The sequence below is a fragment of the Puma concolor genome, chromosome C1 (assembly GCF_028749965.1).
Source record: "Puma concolor isolate L17-30 chromosome C1, mPumCon1.1.hap2, whole genome shotgun sequence".
NCBI classification, from domain to species: domain Eukaryota; kingdom Metazoa; phylum Chordata; class Mammalia; order Carnivora; family Felidae; genus Puma; species Puma concolor.
Window position 1 is genome coordinate 7,294,925 of NC_141674.1, and position 27,680 is coordinate 7,322,604.

Here is a 27,680-nt window from a genome sequence, read left to right on the forward strand (position 1 = left end):
CTGGCTGAAGTCGGACGCCCAACCGACTGCGCCACCCAGGCGCCCCACAAGAAGTGTACTCTTAATCCCATTCACCCATTTCACCCATCTCCCCACCCACCTCACCTCTGCTGGTCATCAGTTTATTCTCTGTAGTTAAGAGTTCCTCCCTTCCTTCCTTCCTTCTTCCTCCCTTCTTATTTATTTGAGAGAGAGAGAGAGAGAGAACGAGGGTCAGAGAGAGAGGGAGAGACAAAGAATCCCAAGCAGGCTCTGCACTGTCTGTATGGAGCCTGACTTGGGGCTCGAACCTACGAACCATGAGATCATGACCTGAGCCAAAATCAAGAGTCAGATGCTGAGCCAACCCTGCCCTCTTTCTTTTTTTAAAAAAGTAAACTCTACCCCTAACATAGGGCTTGAACTCATGACTCTGAGATCAAGAGTTGCATACTATACTACCTGAGCCATCCAGGTGCCCCTGTTTGTTTTGTTTCTTAAATTCTACATATGAGTAAAATTGTATGGTATTTGTCTTTCTCTGACTGACTTATTTCACTTAACATTATACTCTCTAGCTGCATCCATATTGTTGTAAATGCCTCGATTTCATTCTTTTTTACGGCTGAGTAATATTCCATTGTGTGTGTGTGTGTGTGTGTGTGTGTGTGTGTGTGTGTGTGTGTACATACATTTTATTTATTCATTCATCAGCTGATGAACACTTGGGCTGCTGTTTTAGATTTGGCTGTTATAAATAGCACTGTAATAAACAAAGGGGTATATGTATCCTTTTGAATTAGTGTTTTTGTATTCTTTGAGTAAATACCCAGGAGTGGATTTACTGGATCATATGGTAATTCTATTTTTAATTTTTGGGGAAACTCCATACTGTCTTCCATGGTGGCTGCACCAGTTTGCGTTCCTACCAACAGTGCATGGGGATTCCTTTTTCTCTACATCCTCACCAACACTTTTTGCTTCTTGTGTTTTTGATTTTAGCCATTCTGACAGGTGTGAGGTAATATCTAATTGTGGTGTTGATTTGTATTTCCCTGATGATGAATGATGTTGAGCATCTTTTCATGTGTCTGTTGGCTATCTTTATGTCTTTTTTTAAAAAAGATTTTACTTTTTTATTAAAAATTTTTTTTAGGGGCGCCTGGGTGGCTCAGTCAGTTAAGCGGCCGACTCCGGCTCAGGTCATGATCTCACAGTCTGTGAGTTCAAGCCCCGCGTCAGGCTCTGTGCTGACAGCTCAGAGCCTGGAGCATGTTTCAGATTCTGTGTCTCCCTCTCTCTGACCCTCCCCCATTCATGCTCTGTCTCTCTCTGTCTCAAAAATAAATAAACGTTAAAAAAAATTTAAAAAAATTTTTTTTAACATTTATTTTTGAGAGAGACAGACAGAGCATGAATGGGGGAGGGGCAGAGAGAGAGGGAGACACAGAAGCCAAAGCAGATTCTAGGCTCTGAACTATCAGCACAAAGCCCGACATAGGGCTTGAACCTGCCAACCGCAAGATCATGACCTAAGCCGAAGTCAGACGCTTAACCAACTAAGCCACCCAGGTGCCCCCCAAGAGATTTTATTTTTAAGTAATCTCTACACCCAAGGTGGGGCTTGAACTCACAAACCCCAGATCAAGAGTTGCAAGTTCCATCAACTGAGCCAGCTGGTGCCCCTGTATGTCCTTTGGAGAAATGTCTGTTCATTTGTTTTGCCCACTTTTTAATTGGATTATTTGGCTTTTTGGTATTGAGTTGTATAAAATCTTTATATATTTTGGATACTGACCCTTTATCAGATATGCCGTTTGCAAATATCTTTCCCATTCAATAGGCTGTCTTTTAGTTTTGTTGATTGCTTTGCTGTGCAGAAGTTTTTTATTTTGATGTAGTTCCAATAGTTTATTTTTACTTTTGTTTCCCTTGCCTTATAAGACAGTTCCAGAAAAATGTTGCCATGATACTTAGGTATCCTTTAATGTGTTTCACCAATACGTCTGTATAATTTTTTTTCCATATGGGTCTTGCTTATCTTTTGTCAACTTAACCTTACATATTTAATAGTTTTACTGTTATATTTAATGGGATCTTTTGAAATCACATTTTCTAATTGGCTATTCCTAATGAAATGGAACACTTTGTCTTTTTGTATGTTGATCTTTTTAATTTTTTTTTTATTTTTTTAATGTTTATTTATTTCTGAGACAGAGAGAGACATGGCATGAATGGGGGAGGGTCAGAGAGAGGGAGACACAGAATCTGAAGCAGGCTCCAGGCTCTGAGCTGTCAGCACAGAGCCCGACGCGGGACTTGAATCCCTGGACCATGAGATGATGACCTGAGCTGAAGTCGGACGCCTACCGACTGAGCCACCCAGGCACCCCTGTATGTTGACCTTGTATCCAGAAACCTTATTTATAGTTGTAGTAGTGGGGTATATGCATCACATTAATATTTTTTAAGTTTAATTAATTAAATAAATAAATTAATTAAATAAATTTTTTGAGTGAGAGAGAGCATGAGCAGGGGAAGGGCAGAGAGAGAGAGAGAGAGAGAGAGAGAGAGAGAGAATCCCAAGCAGCCTCCACACTGTCAGCCTGGAGACCGATGTGGGGCCTGAACCTGTGAAACGTGAGATCACGACTGGAGTAGAAATCAAGAATCAGATGCTGAACCAACTGAGTCATCCAGGACTCAGGCTTCCTTCCTTCCTTTTTCTCTTTCTTTCATTCATTCATTCTTTTCTTCTTTCTTTTCTTCCTTCCTTCCTTCATTTTCCTTCTCTTTTCTTTTCTTTTTTTAAGGCAAACTCTAGCCCTAACACAGGGCTTGAACTCACAACCCCAAAATCAAGAGTTGCATACTCTACTGACTGAGCCACCCAGGCGCCCCATTAATAGATCTTTTGATGTTGTTCTTTTTGCATTCTAGGGATAGCCCAATGGGGCCATGGCTAAGTTCAATTTTCTAGAACTTGACAGTTTCTAAAAGGTACTTTTGTACAAAATCTGTAATCTGAGAAATTGAATGGCTCTGCAGAGTGACTTCATCTATCAAAGGAGAAAAAGGCTGATGCAGCGCCGGCTGTTTTGGCCTTGAAACCTAGAACAGCCTTACCTGCCTCTATGGACCCTTCTCAGTGTGTTTTGCTTAATTTCAGTGCTGATGGCCACCACATTCCCTTCACCAGGTTTTAGATTCTTTTTAGATTGAGCTCCATTGAGAGCTCAGACAACATTAACTACCGTCCAGGTATTTGTAACTCTCCATGGTACTTATCATAGTACTTACACAAAGAGCTCCAAACAAGGAAAAAGTTGATGTCTGCTGATGAACTGATGAACTTCTGTTCATTAGCCCATTGGAATTTCATTTTTCTTCTGGCTTTCAGGAAGCTAAGAGCTGAGTTTTGTGCTCAGCAGTGGCACATTCCCTGACTCTGCTTTTTAATATTACTTTTCTTTCTATGTACCCGGCTTATTCATACAGGCTTTTATTGTTGTTGTTGTTTTTTTTTTTTTTTTAATTATTAACTTTACTCCTATGTTAATGTTATAAAGATTTATTGCTTTTATACTTCCAGGGAAGTTATGTCAAATCCTTTTGCAGGTAGGTGGAGCTGAAATTCTAAATAAAATGAGAAACGTTCAATAAATGTTGACTGGATAGAGAGTATGAGGACTTTAGTGGGGATGGGGATTTTCCAAAATCATTAGTGTAGGAAATTAATTTCGGTGTTTTCGTGTCTGCTTATAAGTAAGGCTTTGTACATCCAAAACTGTATTGAATTCAGGGTGAACATCGTATTTTACTTTCATTGTCTGTTAGTAAATAGGAAAGCATTTCACAACCTAATAAAATAATAGTGCTTGGCATGATAATTGCACATGTATGCTGTTGACTATTGTATTTCATTAAGTACTGAATTGGACCACTCACGAACAGTTGTGGGCTTTGCCTTTTGAGCTGAATCTAAATCTGATTTTTAAAAAAATCACTACTAGCCTGTTTGTGTTGTCCGGGTTGCTGAATTCCAACAACCCCCCTCTTCAAGGGCATCTCCCAGAGGGGAGTTCGGGTCATTAGCTCAGAGACGATACAAAGCGTTTTGTTCCTTTACTCACGGCCCTTACGCGGTCTCCCAAGGAGACGAGTGGAATGCCCACTAAGTCATGCTTTTCCATTACTCATTCCGCCTTTTCTCCCAAGGTGGCGTGTGGGAGGTGTTGTGATCGGGCTCGATAAGAATAGGCCGGAAAGCTTGCTGCGGGATAATACACTCATCCCTTTGCGTGTTTCAATTCCGACTGCGCCGTGCTCGGCGGCTTCAACGTGTGAGAAGCTTTCCAAACGGACAATGACTGCACACTCGGCTGCCTCCCATATGCATCTCAGCCCCTCCAAAGGCGTCAGGTCCCCACAGTCCCGCCCCGCCCCACTTGGCCAAGCTTTGTTCAAGGTGGATCATCAGGTGGGCCGGGCGCGACTGCTGCCGACTAACATGCTTCGCGGGTCAACCGGGAGGGGACTCTGGGCGCCGGCCTCCCCAATCCCGCAAGCCCAGGAGCCCCGCACCCCCGCCGGCTCCTGGGCCACCAGGAGGCGCCCCGGCATCTCCGCAGCTCCTCGCCCCAATCTCTCTCCGGCTCACCCTGCGATTGGCCGGCAGCCTCGAGCTCTAAGCTCCGATTGGCTGTCCCCCGCGTCAATCGCGGACGTCGGGGCGGGCCGAGGTGACGAGCGGTGGCCGGGCTCGGGGCGGTGTCCGGCGCGGGCGGCCGCGGGCGGAGCTTCGCTAGGACCGACGCGGGTCAGTCAGACGGCGGCAGCCCTGGGAGGCGCCAGCGCGAGTCTGAGCCGCTCCCCGTCCCCTGCAGCCGCCACCGCCGGCTCCGTCGCCGCCGCGCCCCGGCGTCCCGTGTCCTCGCCCTCCCCGCGCCGCGGCCCTCGATGCGGCGCCGGGCCGCTGCGTGATGGGGCTGCGGAGCGGTGCCCTGCGGCTCGCGGCGGCCGCTGCTCGCGCTGAGGCGCTTCGGTGCCGGGCCCCCCGCGCCCCCGCGCGCCGTGTCGCCTGCTGACCCGGCCCGCCCGTCCGCCCGTCGGTCCGTAGCGCGGCTGAGGTAAGGCGGGGGGCGGGCAGCGGCCGGCTCGCCGCCGCCGGGCTGGGGAGGGGGCCGCCCGCGGGGGAGGGGCAGGCCGGGCCGGGACCGGGCGGGGTCTGAGCGGAGGAAGGGCCGGGCGGGGCGGGAGCCGCGCCGCCCCAGCGGGGCGCGGACTGGGGTGGGGTGGGGTGGGGTGGGGCGGGGGACCCTCCCTGGGCCGGCGAGCCCCCGGGCTCGGGTCCAGCGGCCTGCTGGGTCCCCCGCAGTGACCCGCACCTTCCCTCCGCTTCCCCTGAGCTGCCGGGCCCGGCTGTGCCCAGCGGTCAGCCTGCCCGCCGCCGTGGGTCTGTTTTGCCTGCGCTCTCTGCGCACACTGCAGCTCCGCGGAGCGGGCGCTGCTCGGCCTGGAAGCCCCTCCGGTTTCGTTTCCCCCATCCCCTCTCCCCTCGCCCCCGTTGGGGTTGGCATCGGGGCTGACACTGGGACTGTGGTTGTGCCCCTTTGCCAGATGGAGGTAGGAAGGGGCTCGGCGAGGCGGAGGGTGGGGGGGGGGCGCCGAGGGCGCGAGGACTGGAGAGGAGCGCGGTGGAAGGGAGGGGGCGTGCGGGATGCTGGCCAGCCGCGAGGAAGGCTGGTGTGGTCTCGGCGTCGAGCAGCAGCTCGGGATTACTCTGGCAGCCATATTGGGAGGATGATCTGACAAATCCTTCAGTAGCCAAGTCCGGTTGCTGGAAGGCACCGAGTGACAGCCCTGGCAGCTCTCGGGGTGACTGGCCGCACCAGAAGCCGAGCCGTGGGGGTTGGGAGCCTGCTCGAGCAAGCTAGTCATTGTTCGTGCAACACAGCGCGTTCCGGCCCTAAAACCGGACCTGAACTCCCCAGATCACTTTTTCTCCTTGGTGAATTGCTACGTGAGCTTCTATGGTAAAGTGCCTTCAAGATGCCCCTCTTGTTGGGATGAAATACCGTGTCTGTGTATTCATCTTGTATGGCCCGTGCTGTGGCCATGGAGGCCTGATGCTGATCCCTTACACGCACACGGGCACATCTGAGGATCGCTGAGGCCAGTTTTCCCGTCTGGAGGCTTCCAGTTAGAGTTAATTGCATTGCAGGGAAGGGTTTCTCAGAGTAGCTCACCACGCAGAGGTTTACTGAGCCGGCATATTCTCATAGTGAGAGAGGCGTGCAGCAGTATTTCTGACGATGCACGTTGTCACCTTTGTGGAATCTGGAGGTAGCTGAAATTAGATTGTCAACAGATCCCTTGCTCGCATATCTCTTACTGTTCTAGGCAGCTGTTGTGCGACACTGAATATGTTGCTTTGTGTCCTAGATGGGTCTGTCTGAGGCCTAGGGCAGTATGGTGATTGGATTTGAATAGCTCTTAAGTGATATCATGGTGGATATTTTATTTAAAGGCTGGCATTTTGTCGGCTTAGCTTAGTCATAATAAAATCTGAGCTTGTGTTCTCTTAAGTGAGGTGGTGCTTTCTAATTAACTTGGTGTGGCTGTTGGATTGTGAGGCAAGCGGAGCTAACTTGCTGTGTGAGGATAGAGTATAAGGATTGTACACACGTTGGGATTGTGAAACAGATCCGGAAATGATCAGTGATGGAACTTAGTGTGAGACTGTCAATCTGTCTTCTCCTACGTGCTCAGCGTGGACAGGACCTGGAGAGTGCCATGCCTGTCTTCTTTGTGCCCTTTGCTTTCAAACTCTATTTCTTGTGGAACAAATTCCTGTAAACTTCTTAAGTTGAACTCTCTAAAAATTTTCGGATAGGGTTTTCTAAGAACAGTCTTTAAAAAAAATTTTTTTTTTCAACGTTTATTTATTTTTGGGACAGAGAGAGACAGAGCATGAACGGGGGAGGGGCAGAGAGAGAGAGAGGGAGACACAGAATCGGAAACAGGCTCCAGGCTCTGAGCCATCAGCCCAGAGCCCGACGCGGGGCTCGAACTCACGGACCGTGAGATCGTGACCTGGCTGAAGTCGGCCGCTTAACCGACTGCGCCACCCAGGCGCCCCTAAGAAAAGTCTTAATACTTTATTTTTCGGCTTTTACTGTTAAGCTTTTCTTTTAGAACTTAGTTGAATCAAAAATGGCGTCAATAGAAGCGAGTTCTTTTTTGTATTACTTTAACTTGAGAGAAATACAGAATGTTTGTTTTAAAATTCCATGCCCAATTAAGAACTGTTTCTAAGTTAAAAAATTTTTACAGTTACTCTATTAGTAAAAAAGACCCGAAGAATTGTGGTTCAATATAATTTCAGCATTTAATAAAATCAGACCTGATTGTGAATCTGATTTGGAGGCAGAATTTTATGAATCCGTGCAGCTCTGCTCTGATGAATGTTTTTCCAAAATTTATCCAATTAAGTATAGCTTCGAAGGCTTTAAACAGACCACTTTTCTTTTCAAGACCAGATATGAATGCAGTTTTCCTTTTTTCTCTTTGCACTTTGAATTTGTGCAGGGAATAAACTCTCAAGAAGAGTGCCAACAGAGTCTCTCCAAGACCAGGGCTTTCTAGCCCAGTTCCCTGCTAAGGGCTTGTTCTGGGTACAAAGTAAAGGATGACAATAGGCCCCTGCTTCCTAGTTTGTAAACTCCTTCCCAGGCTGCTAATCACAGCAGGTCTTTTCCAGGAGTTAAGCATATCCTTTTGATCTTGTAAACTGATAATGATATAATTTTACAAGGCTCTGAAGTGAAACTATAGCCTGTCTATTTCATGTAGTTTTCTCTTTGAAAGATGGCCTTGTTGAAACAGAAACTGGTGAATCTCTGGAGTTCATAAAAGTATGGATAAATACATACTTCCAGAACTTTTCTTTGTGCAGCTCCTTGGAATAGAAGATGAACGAAGCAGATGTGACAGTGGCAAGGAAAACCTTGCAAAAGAGTCCTTGGGCTTCTCTTTGAGGTGGACTGTTTGGTTAATGGCCCATTGATTCATTTATGCTCACTTTTATGACATTCATTACCAGTTTATTGGCAGTGCATGTAGAGATTTAGTTCTTTACCCTCAAGGAACTTCTGTTTGTATACAGGCATGGTAGGATAAAGTTAACTCCCAACTCTTTTACGTTTTAGTACAATTTAATGTACCACTGCTCATACCATGATGGCTTCCATGGTTTTTATAGTCAGAGCCTTTTCCCTTTTGTATTGTCATATAATACTTCTCTAGTACTCAATTGGTACTTTTATGATTGCTTTGTGTTTGTATATGTGTTTGAAGTCAAAAGATCGTAAACGATGGATTAAAAAAATTTTTTTGATATTTAATACCACATTGTCTATGCCAAAGCATATCATTCAACTGTACCACCCTCTACCATTGCTCTGTTTGATATCACTGATACTTGGATTAGTTCTCCCTTCCATCCGAATTTCTGACATCATCCTGGCAGATGTCAATGACTGTATAAACAGTAACAACAACAATATTGACAAAATAGCTTACTCTCATTGAGCTCTTTCTAATGTGCCAGGCTCTTTTCCAAGCACTTTGCATTATTCACTAATCCTTGTTTAAAAAAAATTTTTTTTAAGTTTATTTATTTTGAAAGAGACAGAGACAGCGTGAGTGGGGAGGGGCAGAGAGAGAGAGAATCCCCAGTAGCTCCACATTGTCAGCACAGAGCCCGATTTGGGGCTGAAACTCACAAAACCGTGAGATCATGAGCTTAACCGACTGAGCCGCGCAGGCGCCCCTCTATTTTAATCCTTGTAACAACCATACGAAATAGATACTATGACTCCCATTTTACAGATGAAGAAACAGGCTAAGTGACTCTCCCACCCCGAGTCATTAGAAATACCTGACCACTATACTGAACTTCTGTAACTAACTACCTTTAACTGTAAAATTCCTTGACTTCAGCTCAAGCAAACGTTGGCTTCACGCTCCCATGTTCCCGTAACTCACTGTTGTGGCCACATCGTCTTCACTTATCGTAGCCTTCAGGTTTGTCTTCAGATCTCAGATTGGCCTGCAGCTCTGAACGAAGTTCTGATCACTTATAGCTCTCACTTCTATCGTCTTTTTCTGTGTGCTCTTGTACCTCAAGTCTCCTGGTGCAGCAGCCTCTTCCAGCTTTTCCTTCCGTGTGACTTGTGGGGTGCATTGCTCTAGCTATTTTCTGACTGGCACTTGCAGTTTTTAATTCATTTTTCTGCAAGACCCATTATGCACACGCCAGCCTTGCATCATTCTTACCATCCATACCTTCTGGGTTTAGTCTGCCAGGGAGAAATCTCACAGTGCTAGGGGGTAGTGCCACAATTAACGTGTAATCTTAGGTCTCCTCCGAACCTGTCTTTGGTGTCGAAGTAATTCTGGTCAGTTCCCTCCCCTGTCTTCCACAGTGACTTTTCTAACATTTCGACTGCTTTACTCAAGCCTCCCCACTGCCCTGTGTTTGGCATAAAACCTTACCTACCACCTCATAGGGAAAAGAAGGCATGAACTCCCCCACCCCTTCTTCCCTTTCCTCTACTTACAGAATTCTCTGCCTTCTTTCTTACCTTCTTTCCTCAAGTGTGGTGAGGAGTTACTCTCCCTGACTTAGCTAATCCCTCAGCCTGTGTTCTGGATATTAGCACTGCCTTGTAATCTTAGGGACTTGCCGTACTGGTTACTCCTTTCCCCTCCTCCACAGTCCCACCTTAGGGCCTTTGCTCTGACCTAGAATGCTCTTCCCTGAACGCTGCTTGGCTAACTCCTTCACCTCCTTCAAGTCTTTGCTTACACCTCATCACCTCAGCAGGCCCAACCTGACCTCATTTATGCACCTGCACAGCGTTCCTCCCCACCACACACCTGCCTCTGCTGTACTTTTCCCTCCCTGGTAATGCGTATTATCATGTAGCATTCTGTATAAATTATTATTTTAGTGTCCCCGCTTCCCCTCCTAGGATGTTAGCTCCTCCATGGCAAGGATGTTTATCTGTTTCATTCATTGATTTATCCCAGACTCCTAGAAATCCCTGTCACGGGCACCTAGGCACCTAGTAAATAGCTGTTGAATAAAGTATAGAAACATGCAGATCTCGCCTAATAAAAACAGGGAAGCAGGGGAGAAAAATGCTTCCTTCATTCGTGTTTCCTCCTAGCTGTTACTCTCCTGTCCAGTTCTGGAAGCAAGGAGGATACTTGTATCCACTTTCTAGCCTCCTAGTTACTCCCCAGCCCACCACAGACTGGCTTCAGTGGCCCTCACTTTGCTGACACCTGCTCTTGCTCTGGCTTCCAGCCTTTTACTGCCAAAACCAGGGGACACACTTCATGCCTTCACGGTACTGGAAGTTCACACTCCCTCCTTAACTGAGCTTTTGCCTGCTTCTGTTTGGTGGATCTGGTTTCAGATCTTGGCCTGCTTTTCTGGCCACTCAACACTGTTTTCAAATTCATTCAACACACATTTTTGTATCATTTTTAAAGGCTTCTGTTTTTAGGAACTAGAATTTTGACATAACATATTTCTGATGTTAAATAGCAGAATAGGTTTATTGCCGGAATGTTTTATTTGTTTACAGTTTGTACCACTTACCGCTTCTAAACAGGATTTGAGCAGCCTACCACAAGTACCATAAATACAGAGGGGCTGTTAAAGTATAGAGAAAAAACAAAACTTTGTGTAACAGGAGGAAAAATGAAATAAACACATTACAGCAATTTATGTAATGTGGTTATTATAGTTTAGTTTTGAAACTTTTAGAAGTCAAGGTAAAAAGGGAAAGGTAAATTATACACACATATAATGTCTATATATAATGGTTCATAAAGAGAAACTTTTTTCAATAAATCTGAATATTATTGTAAGAGAAATGTGTTATAGACATACTGATATATACATATGTTATATACATACACGAAGAGGTTTTTTTTTTTAAATTTTTTAATGTTTATTTATTTTTGAAGGAGAGAGAGACAGAGTGTGAGTGGGGGGGTACAGAGAGAGAGGGAGACACAGAATCTGAAGCAGGCTCCAGGCTCTGAGCTGTCAGCACAGAGCCTGATGCGGGGGCTCGAACCCACAAACCACGAGATCATGACCTGAGCCAAAGTCGGACGCTCAACTGACTGAGCCACCCAGGCATCCCATTTTTTATAATTTTTTAAAGTTTATGTTTTTATTTTGAGAGAGACAAAGACAGTGTGAGCAGGGGAAGGGCAGAGAGAGAGGGAGAGAGAGGATCCCAAGTAGGCTCTGCACGGTCAGCACAGAGCCTGACACGCGGCTCAAACCCACGAAACTATGAGATCATGACCTGAGCTGAAACCGGGAGTCAGACGCTTAACTAACTGAGCCACCCAGACACCCCCACACTCGGTGTTTTTAACAGGTCTTTAAATAAAAGGAAAAGATGTTTTTCAAGGACCTTTTTAAAAAAAAGTAATCCAACTTGCTTTTCAAACTGCGAATACATCAAAATATAACCAGTCTTTTTTTATGAAGGCTATGACTAATATGGTTCAGATATATAACTTTATATAAAGATAAATCAGAGCAGAAAACTCATTATTTAACCCTTGTGAGAGTTTGGAATACTTGTATTCTGTGTTGTCATCTTAATGAAAACATATCTATTAAACTTTCGGTGCCGGTTTATCAAGATTGGCATGTTATCAATACACGGAAAAGTCTGACCTGCATTCTTGCCCAGGTAGTAAGCTACCTCCCGGGCAGGTAGCTGCAGAGGTGTGGTCAGGGCAGATTTCAGAAGGAGGGAACCATGACTCATACCAAATTTGAATTAACCTCTGATTGAAACTTACCATTTCTATACTATGACCGAGCTGAGTTGACTTTAGCCTGGACATTGCCGGGAGGAGGTGTTGTCTGTCATTCACTTTGACAATAGAAGAGCTTCAGTGGAATGTTGAAATTTAAGTGGCAGAATTCCCAGCAGATCTGCCAAAATAAAATTATGAGATGTAGCTTCAGGTATTAGAATGAACTGACTTACTAGAGTTTAATATTAACTGTCCTTTTAAAGAAAAAAGAAAAAACATCACTGTCATTTGGAATACTTTATTTTAAGCCACAAGAGCTGTTGTCTGTTATTTATTTTCTATTTATTTATGAGAGTGCACATGTATGTGCAGAGTGGGGGAGGGGCAGAGGGAGAGAGAGAATCTTAAGCAGGCTCTACGCCCAATACAGAGCCTAAAGGGGGCTCTATCTCACTACTGTGAGATCATGACCTGAGCCAAAATCAACAGTCAGACACTTAGCCAACTGAGCCACCCAGCCACTCCTATTTATTTTTATTTTTAAGTAAGCTCTATGCCCAACACGGGGCTCAAACTCCTGACCCCAAGATCAAGAGTCACATGCTCTACCGACTGAGCCAGCGCCTAGGAACTGTTGTCTCCTGATGCACCTCTTGGTTTATGAATAAAATCATGTTACGAGTGAAGGGCACCTGGGTGGCTCAGTTGGTTAGATGTCTGACTTTGGCTCAGGTCATGATCTCACGGTTTATGGGTTTGAGCCCCACGTTGGGCTCTGTGCTGAGAGCTCAGAGCCTGGAGCCTGCTTCAGATTCTCTGTCTCCTGTCTCTCTCTGTCCCTCCCCTGCTCATGCTCTGTCTCTCTCTGTCCCTCAAAAATAAATGAAAACATTAAAAAAAAAATCATGTTACGAGTGGAAAGGAGGATCCTAGATTTCTTTTTTTTTTTTTATTTATTTTTGGGACAGAGAGAGACAGAGCATGAACGGGGGAGGAGCAGAGAGAGAGGGAGACACAGAATCGGAAACAGGCTCCAGGCTCCGAGCCATCAGCCCAGAGCCTGACGCGGGGCTCGAACTCACGGACCGCGAGATTGTGACCTGGCTGAAGTCGGACGCTTAACCGACTGCGCCACCCAGGCTCCCCTCTAGATTTCTTAATTGCAGTGACAAATAATGAGTTTTCTGCTCAGATTTCTCTTCATATAAACTTATATATCTGAACCATATTAGTCATAGCCTTCATAAAAAAAGACTGGTTATATTTTAATGTTGTATTCTCAGTTTGAAAAGCGGGTTGGATTACTTTTTTAAAAAATGTCCTTGAAAAACATCTTTTCCTTTTATTTAAAACTGCAGTGACAGTTTTAAAACTGTATTTTAAAACTTACTTTAGATAGTGGTTAAAAGAAAACAGTTGGGGAGCCTGGGTGAGCTAGTTTAACCCCATTTGAGATTGAAAATCTGATCTGTCAGGAGACTTTCTGTGCAGTCTGATTTTTGGCACTGGGTTAGAGTGCAGAAAGAAGCTTTTCCAACATGTGATTCGTTTTGAGTTTTCACAGCTTGGCTCATGGCTGCTTTTTGTTTATAGAGTCAAAGACCAAGAATAGACAGGTAACTCATACACATACAAAAATTCTTACCTTTTGGTGGGCCATTTTATCAGTATAGCCATGATCAGGGACACAGAGTATTGGATCCTAAAATCTGTTTGGTTCTCATGGAAAGTATTGGATTGAGAGATGTGAAACTTATAATAATGAAGTTTTCATAGAGTCTCAAAATGGTCTCATTAGCTGCTGATGCTTACTTTTGGGTACCCACTCATTCTTCAAGTTATAATTCATTCTTGAAACCATAATTCAGTGGAAAAGATGATCTTTGAAATAGAGTGCTTATTGCTGTTGTAAATCTGCTGCTATATAGCAAACTGTGTGAATATTGAATTTGAAAAACTAAATTTCTTATTTAAATTCTGTTTTCAGTTGTGACATATATGTATTGAATAATGTGTCTGTGTAGGAGAGTTAAGTGAAATACTGATTGCAACATTGGGCAGAATGGAATAAGTAGAAAAATGGAAGAATCAACACAACATTTCTAAGGAGCAAAGAGAAAGAAGGTATCACTTTTGGCCCAGAAAGGGGCACGTTAAGGAATATATGACTTAATGCTTTTTGCTTTATGGTGACATTTGACCTTCTCCTGGAAAGACGTGGATGTAACAGGTTGAGAAGGGGGATTGGGCTTCCAGGAATTGCGTGTTTGGTGTAGTAAGAGGGTGCTTGGTGGGGAAGAAGGCTTGAAGCTGGGCAGTGAAAATGGTGACTGGGGAAGCAGGTTGGATTGCAGAGGCCCTTGGATTTTTAGGGTGTGTTCTGAGGCCACGGAAACCAGTGGAAGGTTTTTAAAGAGAGGAAATGACATGAACTGACTTATATGTTGGGGATATGATCTTCGCTGTCTTCTATAGAAAAGGGATACTACAAAAACAGACCAACCAAACGCTAGTTGTATTTTGTTCCTGTTTACTCACTTTGCTGAATGGTTAATTTGAAAATTAGTCTTCTTAGGCTCTTAATACTCCAGGGAACCTCTGAGGGCAAGTTCAGTTGCACAAGATCAAAGTTAAGCAATTGGGCAAAATTCAGAAAAATTCAAATAACTTAGACCTAACTGTTTTATTTTCCCTTTATTGTTAGTGAATGCTTCTGGAATTTTTGCTCCATTCCGCTTTCCTGATGCTTCTAATTGTGTGTCATAGGAAGGAAAACAGGTCAGAGGCACAGGCTAGAGCTGAGGCTGTGTAAGTGATTTAGAGTATGTGATGGTCTTTCCTGTCTTTCTTCCTTTGGCTGTTCAAAGCTTGGAAAATGTATTTTTATGCTAAATTTAAGAAGTATTGTTTTCTTGTAACCTCCTAAAAGTATTCCGTAATAATTGTTTCTCATTGGAATTTAAACCTGATTTCAGATTTATGTAATTGGTAATATTTCTTTAACAGCCTGGGAATTTTGAAGCCGTGATTCTTTGATGTAATTCTACTATAAAAGAGGTACTGTTTATAGTAGTAGGGAAGTAACAAAGTAACACTTTCTATAGTCCATTTAACTATAGTTTCCTATTATTATGTAAAATTTTGACTCGCTTGTGAAGATGGTTGCAGTTTTACCTCAAGACAATTAAATCAGAAACAAAATACATATTTAGGTTCAAATTGTTTGGGAAAAGTAATTTTGTTATTTATTTGAGGGGGAAGTTTTATTTATATATTTATTTATTTATTTATTTATTTATTTATTTATTTATTTATTTTTTTGAGAGAGAGGGCACAAGTGAGCGAGGGGCAGAGAGAGAGAGAGAATCCCAGGAGGGGGGGAGAGAGAAGCAGGGCTCAAACTCACAAACCGTGAGATCATGGCCTGAGCCAAAGTCAGATGCTTAATGATTGAGCCACCCAGGCACCCAGAGGGAAAAGCAATTTTAAAATGTACTTATCACTTCCAAAAAAGAATGACTTAACACTTCAATTAGGAAAGAATTTGAAATTAATTTTATCCTTTTTCCTTCTGATCAAATACCTGTTTCTATTTTGGAACAACTTATGGTTTTTATTAATGCCCTTCAAGCATCAGTCCATTGATACAATAACTAGGAATTCAACCAAAATATTTTAACTACTGTATTCAAGCCCCTGTAGCTAGGGGATTAGAAACATGACTAAAATTCTGTTCTTGTCCACAACGAGCTTAAAATTTACAGTAGAGATAAGAAAAGTAAATAACTTACTTGCCCTAGGTAAGGCCAGTGACTTGAGTAGTATTAAATGGAGAAGCATTAGCATTTGGTTTGGGAGGTAGGGAGATTCTATGAAGGCTTTAGAGATAGGTGGCATAGAAGAAGATCCTAGAAGAATAAATTGGATTGGTAGAGGAAGAAGGTCACAGTGGGTAGAAGGAACGTTGGAGCAAAGGCACTGGCACAGAAAAACATGAGATACTTTCAGGAAGCCCTCTGGTGAGTGGTTGTTAAGGAATGTGGATGGAAGGCAGTGTTTTGTGGGTTTGTAAAAGTAGGTGGTTTATGTCGCAGAACACATTGAATGCAGTGTGGGAAGTTCAGCCATTGTTTGGTAGACAGTAGGGACACTTTGAGGATTTTTAAGTGGACACTGATATGAACAGACCTGTGCTTCAGGAAGGCCAGTTTGGCGGTGTTGCCTGGTTATGGATGGAGTAGATGAAAGTGACCTATTGTGTAGTCGAATGGGGTGGAAGGAAGAAAGAGAGAAAGTGGTTAAAGTTAACCATCTTGGGTGAGAAATATCGAAAATCTAAAAGGGATGGTAGTGGTGGAAATGGAGAGATTTTCTAGGTAAAAGCTATGTGATTTGGCAGTTGATTCGATGGATGGAAGAAGTAAGCAGATATTAGAGACGTTAGTATTTCGGTTCCTAGTGACAAATCCATAGCTCTTTATATCTAAATCCGCACAAGGACATTCATTCTTTGTTGTCTGTAAATCAGTCAGCAGCATTCAGTACTTGGTAGGCTTTGGGTAGAATACAAAAGAAGGAAGTTTTGTTTTTTTAATTGAAACATCGACAGTATTCAGTAATGGTGGACATTTTGGCAAACCTGTTTCTTGTATCTTCCCCTAATAAATTTCTTAACATCATCAGATACTGAGTCTATGTTCAGGCTATTATGATTGTCTAAGAAATGTGTTTTTGCAGGTTTTCTTGATTAAAAAAATCATCGCACTTATAACTAACCCAAGTTCCTTTTATTACCTCTGCATGTTATTTATCTGAAGATACTGGGTGACTTGACGTGTAGATTTTTCTATGTTCTGGTTTTCGCTGATTGTATCTTTTAGGTGTCATTTACATTTTTTATTTGCTCTCCTAGGTGGTTAGAGCTGAGGCTTCATCTCTCTCTCTTTTTTTTTTTTTTAAAGGGGGTGGGATAAGAATACTTACTAGGTGGTGCTGTGTATAGCATGCATGGAAGCATAGACCACCCAGGTGTCCCCCCTTTAGTGACACTAGGACTGATTATTTGGTTCAGATATCGTCAGCCTAATCCAAGCAATACAGCGTGTCCACATTGGGGCGCCTGCAGGGCTCAGTTGGTTAAGCATCTGACTCTTGATTTTGGCTCAGGTCATGATCTCAGGGTTCGTGAGATTGAACCCCGTGTTGGGCTCTGCACTGATGGCACAGAGCCTGCTTGGGATTCTCTCTCTTCCTTCTCTCTCTCTCTCTCTCTCTCTCTTTCCCTCTCTCTTTCTTTCCCTCTCTCTCTCCCTCTCCCTCTGTCTGCCTCTCCCCTCTGCACACTCATGCTCTCTCCTTTAAAATAAATAAAAAGAAAAATGTTCCCACATCAACCAACCTTTTTTCATCTATGACTTTTTTTTTTTTTTTTTGTGGCTAGTGACTGTTGTTGCAGAGAGCTTTTATATCAGTAGGGTTGGAAACATGGTGACATTCCAATTCTGTCACCTCTTCTGCGTTTATTAGCTGGACTTTTTTGTGTGTGTGTGTGAGAAGAGCTAGCCCTCACCAACCATTTGGCTGTCACAGACTATAGTTTATACAGGATATACAGGCTAGGTGTATGCTCAATTATTTTATTTGCCAATTTTAAGAATGAGGTTTTTTTTCTTTTTTAAGTATCATTATGAATTCATGAATTTGTTTATTTTTAAATGTTTTATTTTATTTTTGAGAGAGAGACAGAGACAGAGCATGAACGGAGACCCAGAATCCGAAGCAGGCTCCAGGCTGGGTGGTCAGGTCTGGGCTGTGAGATCATGACCTGAGCCGAAGCTGGATGCTTAACTGACTGACTGAGCCACCCAAGTGCCCCTCAACTTGTGAATTTATATATTTGATGTTTTTCAGTCCACTTGTGGTTTTCATGAATGCATTTTAATGCTTTAAGTATTCCATCTTGGGGAGTGCCTTTGAGTTGGCACTGGTGTGCTTTTGCCTTGACTCTGTTCATCTTTGATAGGCTTCCTGCTTGTGATCACACTAAAATGTCCCAGGATCATCTTGAAATTTCTTGACCAGACTTGGAATTAGCCATTTTTTCAAGAAGCCCAAGTTCAAAGAGTTTTTTTGAAGCAATAGGAGTTTCACTTTGGGAATCTATTAAAGAACAATACAAGATAGAATGCAGTCACATAGAATGATAGCAGGGTTCTCATAATGTGTTTGGGGCTGTAAGTGCTGTTGGAAATACCAGTGATTCCTGCAATGTTTGGATAGTCATTTTGGAAGAAGTAAGACAGGAGCTGGGCATCAAATAGGAGAAAAATTAAAATTGTAGGGGAGAAATTGTTCACAAGTGTGAAAGAGCATGTGTGTGGGATAGTAACGGAGCTTGACTAGAACACAGAGTACCTTGACTTTGGTCTTGATATTGTAAGCACTGGGAATAAGAGAAGATTCTTGAGTTTGGAAGTGAAATTGACAGTCATGCTTTAGAAAGGTTAATATTGCAGCAAGGTTAAGCAGTTGCGTATTGCAGGGTTCTCAGCTGGAGATTTGCAACATAATCTTTGAAAAATGAAAACAAAAACTCCGTACCTGGGGCCTTTTTCTTTTTTTAAAAATTTTTTTTTTTCAACGTTTATTTATTTTGGGGACAGAGAGAGACAGAGCATGAACGGGGGAGGGGCAGAGAGAGAGGGAGACAAAGAATCGGAAACAGGCTCTAGGCTCCGAGCCATCAGCCCAGAGCCTGACGCGGGGCTCGAACTCACAGACCGCGAGATCGTGACCTGGCTGAAGTCGGACGCTTAACCGACTGCGCCACCCAGGCGCCCCAACCTGGGGCCTTTTTCAAGACTGTTGAATACCAGGCTCATTTGTTTTTCAAAAGACCCCTGTGTGACTCAGTTTTGTGCAACGCTGTGGAAGGACTATTGGATTAAAATGAAAAGGTCTAAGATTAGTTCCACTATTACCGGTATGGAAGGCATGAGGTAGTGAGGACTAGGGTTAGGCAGTGGCAGTGGGTTAGGGGTGATGGCAATGAGAACGAGAGGAAGGAAGTGATAGAAAATTTATGTGTTTTTTTTTTTTAATGTTTATTTTTGAGAGAGAGAGAGAGAGAGAGAGAGAGAGACAGAGCACAAGCAGAGGAGGGGCAGAGAGAGGGGGAGACACAGAATCAGAAGCAGGCTCCAGCCTCTGAGCTGTCAGCACAGAGCCCGACGCGGGGCTTGAACTCACGAACTGCGAGATAATGACCTGAACCAAAGTTGGACGCTTAGCCAGCTGAGCCACACAGGTACCCTGCAAATTTATGTTTTAAAAGTTCATAGGGGCGCCTGGGTGGCGCAGTCAGTTAGGTATCTGACTCTTGGTCTCGGCTCAGGTCACAATCTCATGGTTGGTGAGTTCGAGCCCCCCGTTGGGCTTCACACTGCCAGCACAGAGCCTGCTTGGGAGTCTCTCTCCCTCCTTCTCTCTCTGCCCTTCTTCCCCCTCAAAATAAATAAATAAACTTAAAAATTTTTATATAGCATATCATTAATAATTTTAATACTAATAAAAGGATTCAAAGAGAAAGAAACAAAGATGACTCCAAGATTTATGATATGGGGTCAGATAGAAACGGGAAGATGGGCAGAGATTGCGAGTTTGGGGGAGAAGATAATGGAGCATGTTGAGTGTTCAGACGATGGCTGTATATCACTGTGAACTCTTGTGTGGGGGTTAAAGTGTGTTCCATGTCTTTCTTTTTCTGAATGCTTCATTAACTCTCTTTTGGCAAAGTCCTCAGCTAGTGACTATAGGTGATGCTATATTGACTGGGAGGGCAAATAACTTTAAGTTTTTATTTGATGTGATTACAATAAATGTTTGATATATTAAACAAGAACCATCTGTTGAATGTTAAATAAAATAGGAAACAGACTGGAAAAACATTCCAGCAAATATGAAAAAGATTAATATCAATAAATATTATAATTATGTGAAACAAAACCAGGCAGAGGACTTGAACAGATAATTCTCAGTTAACCCTTGAACAATGTGGGGGTTAGCAGTGCCCTCCCCCCACACGTAGTGGAAAATCCACACAGAACTTTTGACTCCCCCAAATTTAACTGCTAACAGCCCACTGTCAACCAGAAGCCTTACTGATAACATAAAGTCGATTAACACGTATATTGTATGTTACATGTGTTATATACTATATTCTTACAATAAAGAGAAAAAATGTTAAGAAAATTATGAGAAAAAATACATTAAACATTTTTTTAATGTTTATTTATTTATTTTGAGAGCGAGACAGAGAGAGAGACCAAGGGAGCACAAGCAGGGGAGGGCAGAGAGGGGGAGAGAGAGGATCCCAAGCAGGCTCTTTGCTGTCAGTGCTGAGCCTGATGTGGGACTCAAACTCAAAAACCATAGATGAGTTTGAGACCCACATTGGGCTTTGCACTGTGAGCATGGAGCCTGCTTGGGGTTCTCTCTCTCCCTCTTCCCCTCTGCTCACTCTGTCTCCCTCTCAAAAATAAATAAATAAACTTTAAAAAACTTAAAAAAAAAAAAAAAAAAAAAGCTCACAAACTGTGAGATCATGACCTGAGCCAAAATCAAGAGTCAGACACTTAACTGACTAAGCCACCCAGGTGCCCCATGAGAAAATATATTTACAATGCTCTACTGTATTTATGGAAAAAAATTCATGTGCAAGTGGGCCTGCACATTTCAAACCCATTTGTTCAAGGGTCAACTGCAATTCATTAATTCACTCCTTCGACAAACATTTACCGAGCTCTTTTATCAGGCAGTGGTCTAAGTGGTAGCAAATTAGATCTCTGAGCATTTGGACAGAGTTGAGAGAGACGGACAATAAGCATGTTCCAAAGCACAGGAATTTCACATAGTGCTGCTAAGAAAAGAAGATAGGGTAATGCTAGGGTAGAGAGTGGCTTTTTGGTTTTATTTTGTTTTGTTTTGATTAATTGATTTTTGCCTTATTGGAAAGCCTTAGCAGTTGTAAAGCTGTAGTTTAGGATTCCTAATCTCTACTTAATTATGTGGGAAAAATTAGATTGAAGGTTTATTGGGGTTCCCCGATAATTGGACTTAAATGTGTTTTTCTTTATTTTAGTTTTTTCTTTTGTTTGGTTCTTCTCAAGGACATTTATATAATGGATAGAGTACAGATTGAGATCTGTTGTCTCTTGTGGAAATTACTTACGTGGGTTTTTTTCACAGAATAATGTTTGTTTTGTTCTGTTGGGAGGGAAACTATGCCTCTGAAAAATGTCCACATTTTTTCCTATGGCTTCATTCAGTAGTGAAATGTAGTGATTTGATTTTACCATGAGTCACTAGCATATTAGAGGGTAGAACCTGGGTCTCTTGGAAACTTCTCTGCTTATTGTACAGGATGGTTGTAAGGGTCAAATGAGATACACGTGAAAATTAAAGGAATCCCGAGATACTTAGAAGTTGAAAGAGCTGGCCAGAGCTTATCGTTATCCTTTGCTGTTTAATTATATATCATGTAACTGAATGTTTCACAGTGTAATTAGTGTATAGGAAGTTCAGAGCGTTTCTTTAAAGGAAGATAATAAGTGGTTTTGCAGATGGGAAGTTACTTGTGTAAGGAACTCTCTTTAACAGATAAACATTTGTGTTTTTCATACATTACTGAAGATCCAGAAAAACAGAGTAAGAAAGAGGCCTGTTATTTTGTAGTTATATATTTTTTATTATTAAGTTTAGGGACTTTTTAGGTATGAGAAAGAGATAGTTGAATAGGAAAATAAACTTAGGTGTTTAATTTTCTATTTTGGAAAATTTTGAGCATATAAGATCTACAGGATGAAAAGGGATGAGGTTTTTAGAAAGGGAAATAGAAATAGTACAAAGATTGGGGCGCCTGGGTGACCCAGTCAGTTGAGCTTCCGACTTTGGCTCAGGCCATGATCTCACGGTCCATGAGTTTGAGCCCCACATCAGGCTCTGTGCTAACAGCTCAGAGCCCGGAGCCTGCTTTGGGTTCTGTGACTGCCTCTCTCTCTGCTGCTCCCCCCCCCCAAATGTAAATAAACACAAATTAAAAAAAAAAATAGTACAAAGAGGTACAAGAGTAGCCCTTAGGCTCACGTTAGCCCATGCTTCCTTTGATTCTGACTACCTGTGTGGAATTGTTTTCTTTTTGAAGGAAACTTGCACATAACTTCAAAAGAAGATTTGATATTTTATTTCTGGACTGCATATATATAACAAGACCATCAGAATGTCGGGAGCCTCAGTGAAGGTGGCTGTGCGGGTTCGGCCCTTCAATTCTCGAGAGACCAGCAAAGAGTCCAAGTGCATCATTCAGATGCAAGGCAACTCGACCAGTGAGTACATGTTGTGTTCTATCAATTATATCTCACCTTCCTATCCTTTCTCTTTTCCCTTCTTAATGTGAACAGAATAAATGAACATTTGGGTATTAACACTTTGGACTTTGCTATTCTGAATGATCCACTAAGTGCTTCGCCCTGTGATTTTTGCTTTCGTATATTTAAATATGGACTATTTCTTTTGTTCTTTACAATTGAGAAATCCCTGGAAAATGCAACTAATTTAGCTAGAGTTATTAAGTTAAAATATTTTTTTAATCTTATTTTTGAGAGAGAGAGAGAGAGAGAGAGAGAGAGAGAGCGCAAGCAGGGGAGGGACAGAGAGAGAGGAAGACACAGAATTGGAAGCAGGCTCCAGGCTCCAAGCTGTCAGCACAGAGTCTGACATGGGGCTTGAACCCATGAACCATGAGATCGTGACCTGAGCTGAAGTCAATCGCTCAACCAACTGAGCCACTCAGGCGCCCCTTAAGTTGAAATCTTAATGATAATAAAGGTGTTTGCAGTGATTTATACTTAACCATGATGTGAAATGTATCTATTGAGGCTCTAAGATTATTTTTCTTTCTTCATTTTAAATGGCACTTGACCTTGCCAAGATGGTCTTAAAACTTACTCTCCTTCCTTACAGTGATTCTTTGAGTTGAACAACAGATATAGCTACAGTTGGTAATAAACTCACAAATTTATTACTAAAATTATCAGTAATCATTTGTTTATAATTTTTTTACAAATAAAATTATCTATTGAAATTGAAGTCATTACTTTTGAACTTCTTTATATATAATTGCTTAGGTGAAAAATGACTTAAGCTGGTTTATTTTGTACTTGGATTAATAATTAATTGATATGGATCTGGAGGCAAATTGTTACTCAAAATACTGGTAGGTTCTACTGTCTTAAAACCTACAACTTTGTGATAAAGCAGAATCATAGGTCTTCCGGACACACAAGTTAATGCCTAGTTGTTGGGGAAACCATTCTGATCTCCTCTATGTGTGGGCCATTTGCCAGTGTTCTCTGTAGAGAATTCTACCAGTGGGGAATAAAATTATATATTTAAGGTGTACAACGTGATGTTTTGATATATGCATACATTGCAAAATGATTACCACAGTCCAAAGTAATTAACGTATCTATCACCTCTCATAATTACCTTTGTGTGTGTGTGTGTGTGTGTGTGTGTGGTGAAAACACTTGAGATCTATTTCTCAGCAAATTTTAAGTATACGGTACATTATTATGAACTATAGTCACTATGCTGCACGTTAAGTCTCTAGAACTTCTTCATTTCATGACTAAAAGTGTGTATTTTTTAATGAATATCTCACCTTCGACCCCATCCCTAGCCTCTGTTCTCTGTTACTATGAGTTTGCCTTTTTATTAGATATTTTTAAAAGATGCTAGAGTATGAATTATATCCTATGAGTAATTGTAAAAGACAAAGATGCAAAATTTACTACTGAATTGTACACTTTAAATGGGTGAACTTTGTAGGGTATGTAAATTATATTTCAAGTTTTTTAAAAAAGGTCAATATTGATGATTTGCTCCTTTCTTAAAAATTGAGCTAGATTTATAACTGAACTAGAGAACAAGTGTTTATGTTCTAAATGCCACTCATTTAAGCTATGGTATTATTCATGCTTCATTTTAAGAATTAAGTTCTACACAATATATAGGGGCACCTGGGTGGCTCAGTCGGTTAAGCATCTGACTTCAGCTCAGGTCATGATCTTGCAGTTTGTGAGTTTGAGCCCCGCGTCAGGCTCTGTGCTGACAGCTCAGAGCCTGGAGCCTGCTTCGAATTCTGTGTCTCCCTCTCTGTCTGCCCCTCCCCTGCTCATGCTCTGGGTCTCTCTGGCTCTCAAAAATAAATAAACATTGAAAAAAAATTAAAAAAAAAGAATTAAGTTCTACACAATATATAAATCTTTGCACAGAGGCCATACTAATTTGTATCAGTTTAGTTTTAGTATATGTGCTGCTGAAGTGAACATACTGAATCCTGATTATTGAGCTCTTGTTTCTCTCTGAAAAATGTATTTAATTGTAACTTAGTTTGGAGGCATTTTTGGCTGTTGGTGTTGCCTCTGAAAATGCTGGTATAATCATTTAGTTCTTTTAGAAGGTGGGCTTTAGGAAGTCCTGGGTCAGGAGCCAGAATTGATCCTAAAAAGAACTACTTTTCTCTGTGATATGTTTTACATACTGAACTATCCAGGAGAAATCCCCAGTGTCCCCAGTGTCTGTTGCTACTTTCTTTCTTTTTTTTTTTTTTTTAAAGAGTGTTAAATTTTTTTATTATTAACCATTTTTTTTTTACATTTATTTATTCTGAGAGAAAGTGCATGAGCAAAGGAATGGCAGAGAGAGAGAGGGAGAGAGAGAATCCCAAGCAGGCTTTGCACTGTTAGTGCAGAGCCCAAGGTGGGGCCCATCCCACCAACTATGAGATCACGTCCTGAGCTGAAATCAAGAGTCAGATGCTTAACTGACTGAGCCACCCAGGCATCCTAAAAATCTTACTACAAACTTTTAAGTAGAAAATTAGTATTGGGGACAGCTAGGTGGCTCAGTCAATTAAGCATCCAACTCTTGATTTCGGCTCAGGTCCTGCTCTCATGGTTCAAGAGATAAAGGTCCTCCTTGGGCTCTGTGGTGATAGCTCGGAGCCTGCTTGGGAGTCTCTCTGCCCCTCCCCCTCTTGTGCACATGCTCAGTCTCTCTCCCTCCCCAAATAAATGAATAATAAACTTAAAAAAAAAAGAAAGAACATGAGTATTAGAAGGCCATATTCATGAAATACAAAAATCAATTAATTATATAACAAAAATAAATGAAAACGTTTTATTAGTATAAAGAATGATACTCTTTTTTTTTTTTTCTTGATGACAACTCATTTTATAGATTGGTTGTAAGTTTATATTCATTGTCAAAGTCAAATAGCATTGTATTAATTTCTCCTGAGTTTTTTCTTTTTGTGACTCCATAAAACATTCATTCACATGGTATAAAATTCACAAGGTACAAAGAATATACAAGTGTAAACACTTCCTCTGACCCATCATGTAGTCAACCAGTTCCCCTCCCTAGAAGCAACTTGTGTTTCCTTTCCTTCTGGAGAGAGTGCAAACAGCATCTTTTTCTAAGATAGCTTTTTACCCTTTTAATTAGTGATAAGGTATAATAGTAGCTTATATTTCAGTCTTCACTGATTAGTGTTTTGTTTATTTTCTCACCCCTTCCCCCAGCAGTGTATGTTTTAAATACCTGAATAATATAGCTCATTTGTAAGAGTTGTTTCCTTTGAAATTTAAACATGAAAAAATATCTGTATAGGTTAATAAAGTTTTATGTATTAGTAGGTATCTACTATATGTATAATGGGTATGCTGAGTACTAAATAGAATATCAAAAAAGTGCTCAATTGACTAGGAGAATAAAACTATTAAGAGTATGTTGTAAAATGAAAAGGATTTTCTGTAGTTCTGGATAGTTTGAGAAGTAGATCTGGGTCTGCTAGATTTTTCAGACTTTGTTATTTTTTTGATCATAAGGATTAAAAACTCACTAAGAAATTATTAACGGGTAATAAAATATGAGTGTTCGAGCTCATTGTTTCTAAGATATATAACTCTCTTTTTGACCTTTTTATTTTGATTGTATAGAAAATACTGTCAGTTTAGGGGGAAAAATAAAATTGTCCGAATATGCTATTCACTCTGGCTGGAGAATGTACCGTGTTTTCACTTGTAGTAGGTAGCAAACTGAGGAGAAAATAAGATGTCTGGTGGTGCACCTTTTGAGGATAGGACCGTAAATTTTATAGTTTGTGAGGATCTAAGTTCTATTCACTCATTCTTGCTTATCTCCCACAAAAATCTCTCCAGAATTATTGAATATATTGAGGTATCTTTTGACAAAATAGTAATGAAGAAATGGTTTTTGTTAAAAGTAATAATTTGGTTATGATAGGCCTGGGTACCTTGTACCGGTCACATGACAACCAGCCTATGGACCATGTTAAGCACAGTGCTGAACTACCAAAGGGTTTTCCATCATACTTGGTTCAAAACCGTTGTACACAGCAAACTGAGTGGCTCTGCTCTGCCTTACCCTTTCTTTTCCTTTCTCTTTTGAGAGTTTGCTATAAGGTGAGTCTGCAGGAAGCAGAGTTGTATGTACCGTACGTAGGATCTTGTCCCTAAAGAGTCTTCAAAAGTTTGTGGTGGAAGACACAGACATACCGAAAGAAGCTCAGTACAGAGTCAAAGTGATCAAAGTGATAATTGCCATAAGTAGGGGTTTTAAAACGTGCAGATGTGAGTTTGGCAAAGGGCACATGTAAGGTACGTAGATGATGGGGCATTTCAACTGGACCTTGTGGAGTAAGTGAGATTTAAACTAAACACCCAGCATGTTCAGGGAAAATTTCAAACTTGCAGGGTATCAGAATTTAATAGTGTTATAACCACGTATGGTATTCCTGACCCTCTTCTGGCGATGACACGTGCCTCTCTGCACACAGCAGGAGAAGTTTGTGGCTTTGAAGTTAACATTAGTCTACTGAGGCAGAAATCCTCATTTGATGAATCAGCCTTGGAAGAAGTAGAGTTGGTTTTCTAGCTAAATACTTACTTTGCTGTGGCTTAGCAGTTTTGGGGTAATTTTGGTTCCTTTGAAAGGTGTTTGTTCTTGGAACACTAATGAATTGAGTGAGACTTTTCCTCCAGGATTTTTGGTGGTTTCAGTTTTCTGCTACTGTTTGTATTTCTGTTTTCAGTTTTCTATGGCAGTTTCTTAGCAGTTTGGCTAAAATGTGATCCACGTAGTTTTTATGTGAGAGATTTTAAGCAAACTACTTGCTGCATTAGAAAGCATTAGTGGCTTATTTAAAAAAAAAAAAAGTTGGGCTTAAGAATGGGAGAAAGCTTGCATTTTGTTGAGAAAAATGAAACGAATTTGCTATAGCCACATGTGTTAGCTGCATTAAAAGACTGCTGTGCTGGCAAGCTGGCCTGGACTGTTGCTCACAGGGATTATAGCTGATTGCACACAGAATGCAGTGGAATGTTCCTGCCATAAGGTCTCTTATGAAAAAGTAGAAGAGGGTGAAGAGTACTTTAGGGAATGTGCCAGATCTGAAAGCTGAGTAGTAGCAGTTTTATTTAAGCACTTTCTGGTCTCAGAGGGAATATTTTCCATGGCACAGATAAATGTTACTGCCTTGACATTTTGGAGACTAAGTGCATACAAATGGCTTTGTTTAATAATATCCTGTTAAATTCCAAGTTTTCCCACTTTGGAAGCTGTGTGTGTGTGTGTGTGTGTGTGTGTGTGTGTGTGTGTGTGTATGTCTGTCTAATTGCTCCTAAAAAGGAAAGTGGGGGAAAATTAATAGTTGAATTGCTCACATTTATGGTAAATCTGAAGACTTTGAAACTGCATTA

General features: G+C 41.7%; 1 protein-coding gene across 29 annotated transcripts in view; it reads left to right on the plus strand.

Moving 5' to 3' along the window:
• The first annotated feature begins 4,814 nt into the window (after positions 1 to 4,814).
• Positions 4,815 to 27,680, plus strand: part of KIF1B (kinesin family member 1B) — a 146,413-nt gene continuing 123,547 nt past the window's right edge. For 26 of the 29 annotated variants that reach the window (XM_086715627.1, XM_086715631.1, XM_086715632.1 and 23 more), the window contains exons 1-2: positions 4,823 to 5,108; positions 22,040 to 22,220. In XM_086715627.1, coding sequence (XP_086571753.1) covers positions 22,115 to 22,220 — 106 coding nt within the window. In that variant the 5' untranslated portion in view covers positions 4,823 to 5,108; positions 22,040 to 22,114. Of the gene's footprint in view, positions 5,109 to 5,302; positions 5,605 to 5,992; positions 6,015 to 22,039; positions 22,221 to 27,680 lie in introns of those variants that run through there. The other 3 variants (XM_086715654.1, XM_086715628.1, XM_086715629.1) reach the window with 3 other exon arrangements.